Below are 13,997 nucleotides of genomic sequence, written 5' to 3'. Positions count from 1 at the left end.
GTCGGTAGTGCACTTGCCCAAGGAAGGCAAAGGTCCCGAGTTCAAGTTTCAGTCCGGCACCTATTTTTGTTCTGCCAGGAAGTTTCATGCCAGCACAAACTCTGCTGTGGAATGAAAATTTCAGTCTGGGATTTCTGGTTTGATTATTTTATAGGGATAGAATTGCGTACAAATACTTTGGTGGGGATGCATTCAAATCTTGTTTCAGTCAACATGAAATAAAATCTCTTTCTATCTTCCTGTTAATGATTTAAATTAGTTTTTTGTCCTCAGTAAATAACTCCCTCAGTTCTCCCTTCTTTAATCTAATACATACACTAACAGATGATAGCACAATGGCACATTCAGACTCACAATTTGACAGTTTGGTTGATATGGGTTTGTTTTGCATCTGTCCTGCTCAAAATTCCAATGATTGTGCAATGAGGACTACCTGTTTATCAAAGTAATAAACAGGCACAAAAGCTAAATCATAAATAAATGAAAGATAAAAGTTCCCATCATTACTTATAATGAGATTAAATACCAAACAATAAGGTTTCCTTCTGCACCTTGAACAGACAAAAAGTACTTACAAAAATTGCTTTTTCTGTTTTCTCTCATCATAATATTTAATAAAATCTCATGAAAGAACTACTTGGAAAAATATTTTTTGTGCATGTGTGAGGCATTATGAATTCAGAGATTCTCATTCTAATCAAAATTCAAACCACCTGTGTGCTGAAGTATGATACATATTCATTGGTATTGCAACATGACAGGATATTGTGTAATTAACTGTCATCATCAGTGTGTAAAATCTATTTGTTGCTGAACATTTCTCCAATAAGTGTCCCACCAAAATAATAATGTACTTGTTTTTTTAAATGTTGACATTGTTTCCATGTGAAACAATCCCTCCTCTACAGCCTATGAAATTGTGATGACTGTATCTGTCCTAATACTACTTTGCTACATGAATGTACACTTATTCTCTACTGTCTTTCCACTTCGTACAATTACACAAAACATATTTACACTCCATTTCAGCAGGTATTACAAATAGCAACTACTATCAGTACTACAAAGATGTGTATCATTGTGGCATAATACTAAGCTAATGCGAAATACATCCACCAACATCTCAATGAGAAATATAGTTTTCTGAACTCATGCCCTGAAATGTGACCTAACTTACTTATTGATCTCCTCCCATTTCATGTGGTAGCTTTTAGTCTTAATTCCAATGTCTGCAAAACCATGCACTTCAAAATTTTACAGATAATAAATTTTTCTTTGGTATTAGCTTGATTCTTAGTACACAACTAGCATTATCTGCTTCTTTTCATTTCTTTGAGTCCACTATTCATCACCCTTAACATAGTCGCTAATGATCACAACCATCATTATCAGTTTATTTATTTTTATTTTGGATCTGGTTTTAATTCAATTTTCATTATTTTTTCCCATTACACACTAAAAGAATGCAATAATTCCAATCCCAAAGAAAATAGGTGCTGACATGTGAGAATTACTGAACTACCAATTTAATAAGTTTTGGTTGCAAAATACTAACAGGAATCATTTATAGAAGAATGGAGAACTGATAGAAGTTGGCTTCAGTGAAGATCAGTTTGGGCTCTAGAAAAATATATGAAAATTTGAGGAAATGCTGATTTTATGACTTATCTTAAAAGATAGGTCAAAGAAAGGCAGACCTATGTTTATCATGTCTGTAAACTTAGAGGAAGCCTTTGACTGGAATAAACTATTTGGAATTCATAAAGTAGCAGGGGCAAAATGTTATTTACAAATTGTACAGAAACCAAACAGCAGTTGTAAGAGTCATAGAGCACAAAAAGGAAGAAGTGGTTGAAAGAGCAGTGAGAAAGAGCTGTAGCCATCCCTGATTTTATTCAGTCTGTACACTGAACAAGCAGTAAAGGAAACCAAAGAAAATTTGAATAATGGATTAAAGTTCATGGAGAAGACATAATAACTTTGAGATCTCCCAGTGACATTGTAATTATGTCAGAGACAGCAAAGGGCCTGAAAGGGCAGATGAACAGAATGGACAGTGTCTTGAAAGGAGGATTTAAGATGAATGTCAATAACAACAAAACAATGAAAATGGAATGTAGCTGGATTCAATTAGGTGATGCTGAGTTAATTAGATTAGGAAATGAGACATTAAGAATAGTATATTAGCTTTGCTATGTTGGCAGTAAGATGACTGATGATGGATGAAGTGCAGAGTATATAAAATGTAGACAGACAATTGTAAGAAAATCATTTCTCAACAAGAGAAATTTGAAACATTAAATATAAATGCAAGTATTAGGAAATCTTTTCTGAAGGTATCTGTCTGGAGATTAGCCTTGTATGGGTGTAAAATGTTGATAATAAGCAGTTAATTCAAGAAGAGAATAGAAGCCTTTGAAATTTGGTGCTACAGAAAAATGCAGAAGATTAGATGGATAGATCACACAACTAATGAGGAGTTTCTGGATCAGACTGGTGAGGCAAGAAATTTGTGGCACACCTTGACTGAAAGAAGGGATTAGTTGATAGGGAAAATTCTGAGACATCAATGAATCACCAGTTTAATACTGAAAGGAGTTGTGGGTGATAAAAATTGTAGATGGAGCTGAAGAGATGAAAGGAGTAAGCAGATTCAGATGGATATAAATTGCATTTGCCATTCAGATATGAAGAGACCTGTGCAGGAGGAGTAGCATGGAGTGCTGCATCAAACTGGGCTTCAAATTGAAGATTACAAGAGCAACAACAACGATAGTTCTTTCCCAATTTTGTCTGCTCCTTTAATTTAGTTGCTGACTTGTCTCTCAACCTGTGTTTTTCTTGACCCAGGGTGCAGGATACATTTCTTGCTTAGGCATTGGCACATTTAATTAACTTCCACTGGTTTGTCTCTAATGTATCGTACTCTGATAGTCCTGGTTCTGAAATATGGAATACATTTGAGTTGTTTTGTGCCTGTGACTGCTACTGTATGATGGTATAATTTTTTCTACCACTATACACTATCTGATCAAAAGTATATGGATACTTTCAGACATTAATATGGAGTGTGTCCAACCTTTGCTCTTATGATGGCATGAAGTCTGAAGGCGACATCTGCAATGAGGTGTCTGAATGTGTGTGGAGGAATAGCAGCCGATTCTTCAAGATCTGAAAATAGAGATGGTAGTGATGTTGGTTCTGGAATCTGGAGCGAAATTGGCACTCTAACACATCCCAGAGGTGTTGTATTAGGTTCATTCAGGACAGTAGGCAGGTCAGCACATTTCAGGAATGTTATTTTCCACAAACCATTGCCTCACAGATTCTGCCCTGTGGCAGGGTACATTATCATGCTGATACAATCAGTCACTATCTCCTGACTGCTCCTGATCTACACACAGTATGCAACACAGTCAAATTGTTTATATCCTTCTGAATCTAGCATTTTCTTAAGCATACTGAGGTGACCACATCCTAACATGAAAAGCACTACCATATTGTAACACCACCTTCCTCATATTTCAATTTTGGCACCACACAGGATGGAAGGTAACATTCTCCAAGCATTCTCCAAACCCCAAGCCTTCTATTGGATTATCACAGGTTCTAGCAGAATTCATCACTCATTTCCAATCATCCACCACCCAATGACTTCCCTCTTCACACTACCTCAATTCTTGCTTAGCACTGACTACAGAAATGTGCAGCTTATGAGGAGTTTCTTGACTATGATACCCCATTCTTTTTAACTCCCTACACTTAGCCATTGCACTAGTTTGGCTGCCGATGGCATTCTGGAATTCATGAGTGGTTCTTTCACTGATCTCGTGTGATTTTTGAGAACCACCCCCTGCACTGCTCAACAGTCTCCGTCCATCAGTACACGAGATCTGCCTGATCATGTTTTATTGATGGTTAATGCTTTGCTTTTCCACTTCACTATTACATCACCAACAGTCATCTTGGGCAGGGTTGAAATGTTTATAATGGATCTGTTACTCCAGTGATGTCCAATGATAGTCTATGTTCAAAGTCACTGAGCTCTGCTGGGCACCCCATTCTGCTGGTACTGCTTCTTTGCTGACAACCCAATGCATTTTGCCTCCTTTTATATTGATAGATCAGGCTCTGGTGACATTTAGTGATCAATTCCACATTACATAGGATTGTCCAGATACTTTTGATCAGATAGTGTATGAATGTACTTTCACTTTGGAGATAGTCTCTGTAATAGATAATTATAATATTTTCAAGTATATTCTCCTTCTCATGGTTAATAAGTCATTATTTATTCCCAGAATTATTTAGAACCACAGAAATTATTCTGTTAAGCAGTAACATTTTGCACTTACCTTGGCAGGTCGGCAAAGAATCTCATGAAAGGATTCATACTGGTGAGCGACCTTACAGATGTGGCCAATGTGGAGTTGGCTTTCGTTGCTCAGCTAATTTACGCCAACACACCTGGATCCACACAGACTCAAGGCCTTTCACATGCAACATATGTCACAAACCATTCCGTCGTCGGGAAGCTCTTCAGGTAATTATGTATGACATGTTTCATACACACTTCAAGTAATGCAGATCATAATGTCAATGCTGCACTAATTGGAGACAGCTGTTCTCTTAAAGCTTTACATGAATATAAAGTAATGGTGTTATAAAAATAATCATGAACATCACCTTTGCAGTTTACACTTGTCACGTGTAGTGCTAGCATCCACAAAAAGGATTCTACATTGACTTGTCTTATGTTTAACAAGGTACACAGTACTATTAATAGCTGTATACTTACCATCAAGAGGAGCATATGATTAATATACTACATTGTCTCTTATTCATACAGTGCAGGAGCATACAATCTATTTTATTTTGAAGTCTTCTTTAAAGAGACATGTTGCTGTTGTAAAAACGAAAGTATGTTAGAAATTTTGGTAGTAACAGCAGCACAGTCTCCTAGTAAATAATCATTTCAGGAACTTTCTAATATTTTTGAGAAAGAAAATCCTGAAATTGAATCAAATGGAAAACACCTTAGACCGTTGTTTTATTGAACATACCTCACCTAAATTGTTCTGTTAGGAATGGATGTGAGACAATAATATTGTGCCAATACTTCTTGCAATTGCATCTACATCTACATCCATACCGTACAAACCTCTGTGATGTGTCTGGCAGAGGGTAATTCCCATTGTACCAGTTGTTATGGCCTCTTCCAATTCCATTCACATTTGAAGTGTGGGAAGAATGACTGTGTAAATGCCTCTGTGTGTGTCATAATTAATCTAATCTTGTCTCTCAATCTCAATGAGACCAATACATGGGGTGTATAGTATATTTCTAGGGTCATCATTTAAAGCCCTGTCTTGAAAGTTTGAAAGTAGGCTTTCCCAGGTTAGCTTGCATTTATCTTCCAGCATTTGACAGTTTAATGTCTGCAGCATCTCTGTGACACTCTCCAATGGATCAAAAAAATGTGTGACAATTCATGGTGCCCTTCTCTGTATACACTCAATACCCCTGTTAGTCCTATTTGGTATATGTTATACACATTTGAGCAGTATTCTAGGATGGGTCACATGTTTTGTAGTTTGATTTCATTTCCCCATTATTCTACCAGCAAACCAAAGTCTGCTATCTCCTTTACCCTCACCTGAGCCTATGTGGTCATTCAATTTCATGTCCCTAAAAAGTGTTACACTCAGGTATTTGTATGTGATGACTGATTGCAACTGGGACTAATGGATACTGAAGCCATATGATTTTTCATTTAGTAAAGTGCACAAATTTGCATTTTTCAACATTGAAACCAAGTAGCCAGTCTCTGCATTACTTTGAAATCTTATCAATAACTGACTGAAAATGTGTGAAGCTTTTCTCAAATAATATTTCATTATAGATAACTGCATCAACAGTGAAACATCTGAGGTTACTATCAATATCGTGAGCAAGATCATTTGTATATAACATGAAAGTAAGGGTTCAAAACACACTCCTCTGGGGACTTCCGAAGTTACTTCTACATCTGTAAATGATTCTCCATCCAAGATAACATTCTGCATCCTTCCTACCAAAATATCTTTGATCCAGTCAAGAAGTTTGGTTGACATCCCATATGGTATTAACCATTTGGTATTAACCATAAATGTCATACTGAATCAAATGCTTTCTTGAAATCAAGAAATACTGTATCTACTTTACTCCCCTGATCCATGGCTTTCAGGATGTTATTTGAATGAGGTAGGTTTCACATAATAGATACTTTTGGAATCCATGCTGGTTAACGTGGAAGGGGTCATTCTGTTCAAGACACCTCATTATGTTTGAGGTCAGCATATGTTATAAGACACTGCAACATAAAAGTAACCAACCTTCATGACTAAATTTAAAATACTTAACTTATTGATCTTGCCAATCTTAAGAGAGGCATGTAATTCAGCTTTGTTGCATTTATTCCTCCTGGAATGTCTGAACCCACTTAACATTAGGTCAGGTAGTTTGTGTCAAGTTAATCAAGTAAATGACATGCACAAAACAGTCAGAATACCTTTAAAACTTGCTTATTGTGTCACAAACTGCCAAAGACTGACAAGGGTTTTGTGCCCAAAACATGACGTAGGACTGACAGTCCCATGGCTATTGCGACTGCTCTTTATACAGGATGAACATTAATAAAACTGACAAACCTCAGGGACAAATTCGAGACTGAAATAGAGAAATAAAGGTCCTATGGACATGTGTATGGAAACTGACAACATGTCAGTTTCACAGTACATGATGCTGATGAATGACATTCCCTCTGACCACATGCCGAATATTCCTCATGTGTTGCAGGCCATGTGACTGATGCAGCATACTGTAAGCAGCATAATGGTCCCATATTCATGTTGGGAATAAGCCAAGACAGTGTTTGAGTATGGCCAAGCAGATGGAAACTGTCGAGAGGCAGCATGGCTATACCAAAATAAGTACCCTCACAGACACCAACCATATCAAACAACATTTCAAACCCTTTTTGGGCATTTGTGTGATCATGGGTCCTTTCAGACAGATGAACATGCAGGGAGGTGGTAGACAGTGCATACACCAGATTTGAAGGACCGAGTTCTACAGGATATTGAAATAAATCCTAACACAAGCTCCAGCCAAGTGGCCCACCAACATGGTATAAGCCAAAGTACAATTATGTGTGTCCTGCATGACAATTACTACTATCCCTATCCCTGGAGGCCCCTTTGAACATGTGTCGTGACACTGATGCGACGCACTCTGTACTGTGTTGTGGGATAACTTGCATGCACACCGTCCATTTCTGGACACACGTCCATGGTACCTTTTTCCACCATTTCCAGTCAGGAATCCGTCCCTGCAGTTTGTCAGTTTTATTATTGTTTGCCCTGTATAGCTTCCAACAATAAAAAAACTGTACTATACACTGTTTTATTCACACTTATTTGAGTTTACAATTAATATTTCATGGGTTTTACAAAACTGGTTATGGAATCTTGGGTTTTCCAAAACTGGTTGTGGGATCTATCTTCACAAACCATTGCTATGTTTTCAAATTAGTTAGCATATTAAAATATTACAATGTTCATGACAAAATTATGTGAAATATATGTTCCTATAAATACGTTAATCATTTTCATTGATAGTTTTATAAATACAGATTGGTTTTTGTTTGTAACATAATTCCTGTGTCTTTACAATTAGCTGTATCATAATTACTATCACTGTTCTACGTACGAATTTTGTGAGTGATAAATTAGAATTCTGTTTACATTGACTTTGGTTTCCAGTTAAAGTGGTTCACTGACTTTATACATGAAATAAAAATCATTGCAGATGGCCTCAAAACACCTCAAGTTGACTTAATTTCATCAATACTCTAATTCAACAATATTACAATGCAATCTCTTTCACTTAGTTAAGTTCACGTAAACTTCACAACCTAGTATTGGATACTTCTTTATCGACAGAATCATAGTTTTCATTAATTTTTGTCCCATACAAACACATCCATGTCAAGAATATTGGATGGTAATTTTTTGTATCACTTCTACACCCATATGCACTGTATTTTCTTTTAAGTACTGGGCAGAGGTTTATGTTTGAGACATCTACAACTGATTATAAATAAAAGTGCATGTAACTCAATCTCACATTCAGTATACAATCTGATAGAGATTACACCAGTTTCTCAACATCACTGATGCTAACATCTATATCATTCATTTTTTCTGTGGTGTGAGAATTACACTAATGCAATACCCCTGGATTTCATTTATAAAGAAATATTTAAAAACTGAGTTCATCATTTCTGCTTTACCTTCTCTCAATTTCATTGCCTGTCTCAACCATGAGTATCTGAATGTTTGACACCTCTAACAGCCTCTACATAACAGGGTGCAGCAGAACTGACTAAGCAGTTTTAATGATCAATAAAAAGTAAATCTGAGTGTATAGAGAAAAAATGTTTTTATTTTCTAAATTAGTACAATATATGTCTACATCTACATATATACTCCGCTAGCCAACAAGCAGTGTATGGCGGAGAGCACAATTCGCGCCAAGTCAATTCCCCCCCCCCCCCCCCCCCCCCCACTCTGTTCCACTTGCGGATAGCAGGAGGGAAAAATAACTGTCTGAGCGCCTCAGTATGAGCTCTTATTTCCCTAATCTTTGAATGATGATCATTACACAATTTGAAAGTTGGTGGTAATAATATATGCTCTACATCCTCAGTCAAGATTGGATTTCGGAATTTAGTGAGCAGCCCCTTCTGTTTAGCACATCGTATATATGCAAGTGTGTCCCACTTCTAACTTTCTATGAGATTTGTAATGCTCTTGCGATGGCTAAATGTACCAGTTACAAATCTTTCTGCTCTTCTTTGGACCTTCTCAATTTCTTCAATCAGACCCAACTGGTAAGGGTCCCATACAGATGAACAATACTCTAAGACTGGATGAACTAACGTATTGTAAGCTATTTCCTTCGTTGAAGGACTGGATTTTACATTCATTTAGTTTTGAAAATAATGTCCTCAATATGGCAGCCGTTAGCATCAACACATTGTTGTAGACAATCCGCGAAGTTTTGAGGAGCTCTTGCATACATATTGCGGGGTACGGCATTCACTTTATCAATAATCCACTCTTATAATTCTGGTAGGGTGTGAAGGTGGCTTTTGAAAACCTTTTCCTTGAGATATTCCCAAAGAAAGTAGTCACAAATGCTGAAATCTGGTGACAGCTCAGGTCACCCGACATCACCCCTCAAGGAGACGAGGCGTCCTGAAAACATTTCTTTGAAAGCATCATGTGAAATTCGAGCTGTTGGATCCACAAGTACCCCAGTCCATGTTCTTCAACAATCCCGTCCATTCTGGGCTGCAGAAAAGTTTGTGGCATTGAAACATAATGTGTGGAACTCACTGTCATGGTCACTCCTTCCTCCTCAAAAAAGTAAGGGCCTACCACGTCGAATTGTGATATGGCACACTGCACTGTCACTTCAGGAGAATGTTGTGGTCTCTCATGAATAATTCAGGGGTTATTTTCAGCCCAGCAGCAAAAGTTTTGCTTATTCAAGCACCCACTAAGTTGAAAATGTGCCTCGTCACTAATGAAGAAAGCTGCATTTGGAGGGATCTGAGCAAGCATTTGCTCAGATTTCAACGATTGGCATAGTCTTCTGAGTGTAATTCCTGAGCAATCATTATTTTGAAAGGATGGAACTTCAAATCCCATTGCAGAATCCTTCTCAAACCGTGGTCTGAAATCCCCAACGCAACAGCATGTCGTCGAGCAGAACGTTGCGGCAATTGTTGAACTGCTGTTATCACCCATTGCACATTTTCTGTCATTCTGATGGATCTGCATTGACCATGTGTATCTGTTCTTAGTGTGCTACCAGTTTCCTCCAACTGCCAAACCCCGGGCCAAAATGTGTTTGCATTATGAGCAGCACTGTTGCATGGAAAGTTGAACTGTCGCCGAAAAACTTGTTGTGTAGTGATCAGAGATCTATTGTTTTCATAATAATTTTGTATGGCAAAACCATGATGTACACTGGTCCAGACCATGTTGCCTACTGAAATGTGATCAATGTCTGAACAAAGGCAGACCACATGCAACTGCCTACCCCTACCACAGCCCCAGCAGTAATCAATAGAAAATGCTTAGTCGGTTCTGCCGCACCCTGTGCAATCAGGATTTCTTTAGGTTTTCTCAGAGATTCTTCAATAATATTCTGCTATGGTAGTCAGGAAGGCTTCATGCATTGCTGTCTCACGAATAAAATGCTTTTCATTCAATATCTTCCTATCCCTAACCCTATGCATTGTTTTACATTTATTAATGTGGTAATCTCTGCTCCCTTAGAAGTTTCTTTATAATGAGAGTAAACCACGATAAGTTCCTCCTATCATGGACAGTTCTACTGGGTACATATCTATCAAGTGCTTGGTCAACTAGTGTTCTACACCTGAGCTACAGTTCTCCAGCATTCTCATCTCCAGAGCTAAATGCTTTGAGTTCCTTACTGTGATATAACACTGTGTCCTTAAAATATGAATAATTTCTCAGGGGCTACAATGTAATCTTTGATACAAACATTGGCTTTCAGTTATTGGCACTGTTCACCCAAAGTGTATAGACTGATTGTGCACACACAGTACTTACACTTTGCTGTGAGCCAATAGGTGTCTCTCGGGGGCTACAATGTAATCTTTGACACAAACATTGGCTCTCAGTTATTGGCGCTGTTCACCCAAAGTGTATAAACTGGTTGTGCACACACTGAACTTACACTTTGCTATGAGATGATAGGTGTGATACTGTTGAGAATTAATTGTGTTAGAGCTTTGATTAGCTAAAATTAAAAAAACTAAAAGTGACTTCAAAATTGTCATATGTTAAATCAAGCACAGATAAGAATCCCAATAAAAAGATAAAATACGGATGACCAATTTCATTTTTTTTAATGAAGTGCATATGTGTAACAAATGAGACACAAGTTGGTCAGTGCTCCAACATGGCATTAGCCCAGTTCTAAAAATTAATTAAATGAATTGTTGATTGAAAATATAGCTGGAACATTCTTAAGCCAACAGACTAGTAAATAATTTTTCATAACTCGTTTTACCTTACACAATGAAAAAAGTAGCTGCAGACACAGCACATTCCATCACAAAAGAAAAGCCTAAGGTCTGAATGCAGTAGCTATGGCTGTGGAACATAGAATAGTGACTGACATAAAAAAGCTTGTGAATGCTGAGCCCTTGAAGAAAACTGAACCTTACTGATAATATATTGAGAACTTACTCGACCTCATGAGAATGTCTTGTCCAGATGTCAGTTTTACAGATAATTACTTTTGCAGGTTTAGTAACAACCCAACTGATGAGTTGATTGCAAATGACGAAACACATTTTCAGCATCTAAAAGGAACTGTTGTGTTGTAGTCTTTAGTCCAGAGACTGGTTTGCTGCAGCCTTCCATGCATCTCTATCCTGTCCAAGCCTCTTCATCTCCAAATAACTACAGCAACCTACATCCTTCTGAATCTGCTTAGTGGTATTCATTTATTGGTCTACCTCTACGATTTTTACTCTCAATGGTTCGCTCCAGTACTAAATTGGTGATCCCTTGATGCCTCAGAATGTGTCGTACCAACTGATCCCTTCTTCTAGTCAAGTTGTGCCACAAATTCCTCTTCTCCCCAATTCTATTTGGTACCTCCTCATTAGTTGCGTAATCTACCCATCTAATCTTCAGCATTCTTCTATAGCACCACATTCTGAAAGTGTCTATTCTCTTCTTGTCTAAACTGTTTATCATCCGTGTTTTACTTCCATACATGAATACACTCCATACAAATACTTTTAGAAAAGACTTCCTGACACTTAAGTCTACACTCCATGTCAACAAATTTGTCTTCTTCATAAATGCTTTCCTTGCCATTGCCAGTCTACACTCTCTACTCCAACCATAATCAGTTATTTTTTTCCCCAAATAGCAAAACTCATTTACTGACCTGTGTTATATATTTCTTGCTATCGATTCAACAATGCTTGTCTATTATGATTCTGACTATGGGAGTAACAACTAGATGTTCCAACAGTGGAGTTCTCATCACACAAGGAGGGCCCATTGTGTGGTACAACCTAACAAAAAGACTTATGTCAACTAAGACAGGAGAATACTGAGCCACCAACTCTTAATTGAAAATATATATTGGATGTAATGTGGTGGAGATGAACTCGGAATTTCAGGTTTAAATCAAAAAACAGAAGTATGTATTGATAACCTAGCTGTCGTACTTAATGTTGTAGCACTGTGATGGTGAGTTCTTTGGTCTGACTATCTGTCAATCACAGTCATTTTTTGCTCCAAGTAAAAGTGAAAAATATGGTCTGTAAATACTGTTCAACAATAATTTATCTTAAAAGCATCAGATACTCACTGATACTCACTCTAACATCATGACTTGCCAATGCTTCTACCCTAAAAACAGTTCCATAAATTAGCAAAATCTTTAACAACATGGATTTGGTAAAGGTCTATAGAGCAACAAGATGTCTGATGCTTGCCAAATGCATCAGAAGCACAAATGAGCAATAGAAGACTGGAATAAAGCATTGTCTAATATACAAGATACTATAAGTGAGAGAGAGAGAGAGAGAGAGAGAGAGAGAGAGAGAGAGAGCAGGCAGCATTTAGATGCTGCAAACAATCTTCTGAGTTGCAGAAAAAAAGGGATAATCAGTGAAAGAAAGATACAATGAACTGGGATATTGGTTCTATGGACTAATAAAGAATTATACATTATAGTGATAACTATGGCTGCTTGTTATTCAACTAAAGACTGTAAAGATAGGTGCTATAGTAAAGCTAAATGCAATGTACATCCAAATATTGTTATTTGTGAGAGAGCTAGCAGCATTACGTTTATTTGAGAACATCTGGAAGTATTTGCATTGGTCTTACAAAGTTCGCTGAACAGATCAGTGTGTGCCCTATCTCTGTGATTCATCACAAAACTCTTTTTCCTCTTTGCTCTTAAATGACTCCCTTGCAATTTTTACTTGACCTAGCTTTCACTTTCTTATATGAACCATGATGAACCATACAGGTTGCTGAGGTGTGGCGGCTTGTATTCTTTAACAATACAGTCATACCATATGTGCAACGCCAATGGAGGTGCATCTTCTGTGGAGAGTGGCGGTAGTCTTTTTAGCACTTTTTTTTTTAGTAGGGACCAAACTGCTGAGGTCATCAGTCCCTACACTTAGACACTACTCAATCTAACTTAAACTACCTCACACTGTGGACAACACACACACCCATGCCCAATGGAGGACTCGAACCTTCAACGGGGTTAGCTGCACAAACTGTGGCAAAGCATCTCAGACTGCACGGCTACCCCACGCGGCTTTTAGCAATTGCAGGGGCATCAGTCTGGATGAGTGATCTGGCCCTGTAACATTAGCCAACATGGCCTTGCTGTAGTTGCACTGTGAATAATTGAAAACAAGGGGAAACTACAGCTCCCCAAGGGCAAGCAGCTCTACTATGTGCCTCAATGATGATGGCCTTCTTTGCTAAAATATACTGGAGCTAAAATAGCCCCTCCCCCCCCCCCCCAAGACAGATCTCAATGTCTCAATGAAGAGAATACTCAGCAGGATATTGTTATCAGAAACAAAATAAAACTGGCATTCTACAAGACAGATCCCTCAATCAGGTAGGTATGTTAGAGAATTTAAAAGAGGAGTGGTAAGAAGAATACATCTTTTGGTCAGTTCAGTACAGTATTACCAACACAAAACCAGATAGTGGTAATGTAGGAGTAGGTCTAAAATGCATAAGAAAACAGTCATACAATTAAGCTACTATGAACAGCATAGTGAACACATTATTCTAGCCAAAATAGATACAAAGCCAACACCCACCACAGTAATACAAGTTGATATACCAACTAGCTTCTCA

At 37.7% G+C, this 13,997-nt stretch overlaps 1 protein-coding gene across 1 annotated transcript in view; it reads left to right on the top strand.

The window, feature by feature from the left end:
- LOC124619642 (zinc finger protein OZF-like) overlaps window positions 1-13,997 on the top strand; it is a 98,091-nt gene that overhangs the window by 61,141 nt on the left and 22,953 nt on the right. Inside the window, exon 6 of the mRNA XM_047146201.1 lies at window positions 4,364-4,543. Coding sequence (XP_047002157.1) covers window positions 4,364-4,543 — 180 coding nt within the window. The remainder of the gene's footprint in view (window positions 1-4,363; window positions 4,544-13,997) is intronic.

The sequence above is a fragment of the Schistocerca americana genome, chromosome 1 (assembly GCF_021461395.2).
Source record: "Schistocerca americana isolate TAMUIC-IGC-003095 chromosome 1, iqSchAmer2.1, whole genome shotgun sequence".
NCBI lineage: Eukaryota > Metazoa > Arthropoda > Insecta > Orthoptera > Acrididae > Schistocerca > Schistocerca americana.
Note: the sequence above shows the minus strand (reverse complement) of the source record. Positions and strands in the feature narration are given on the sequence as shown.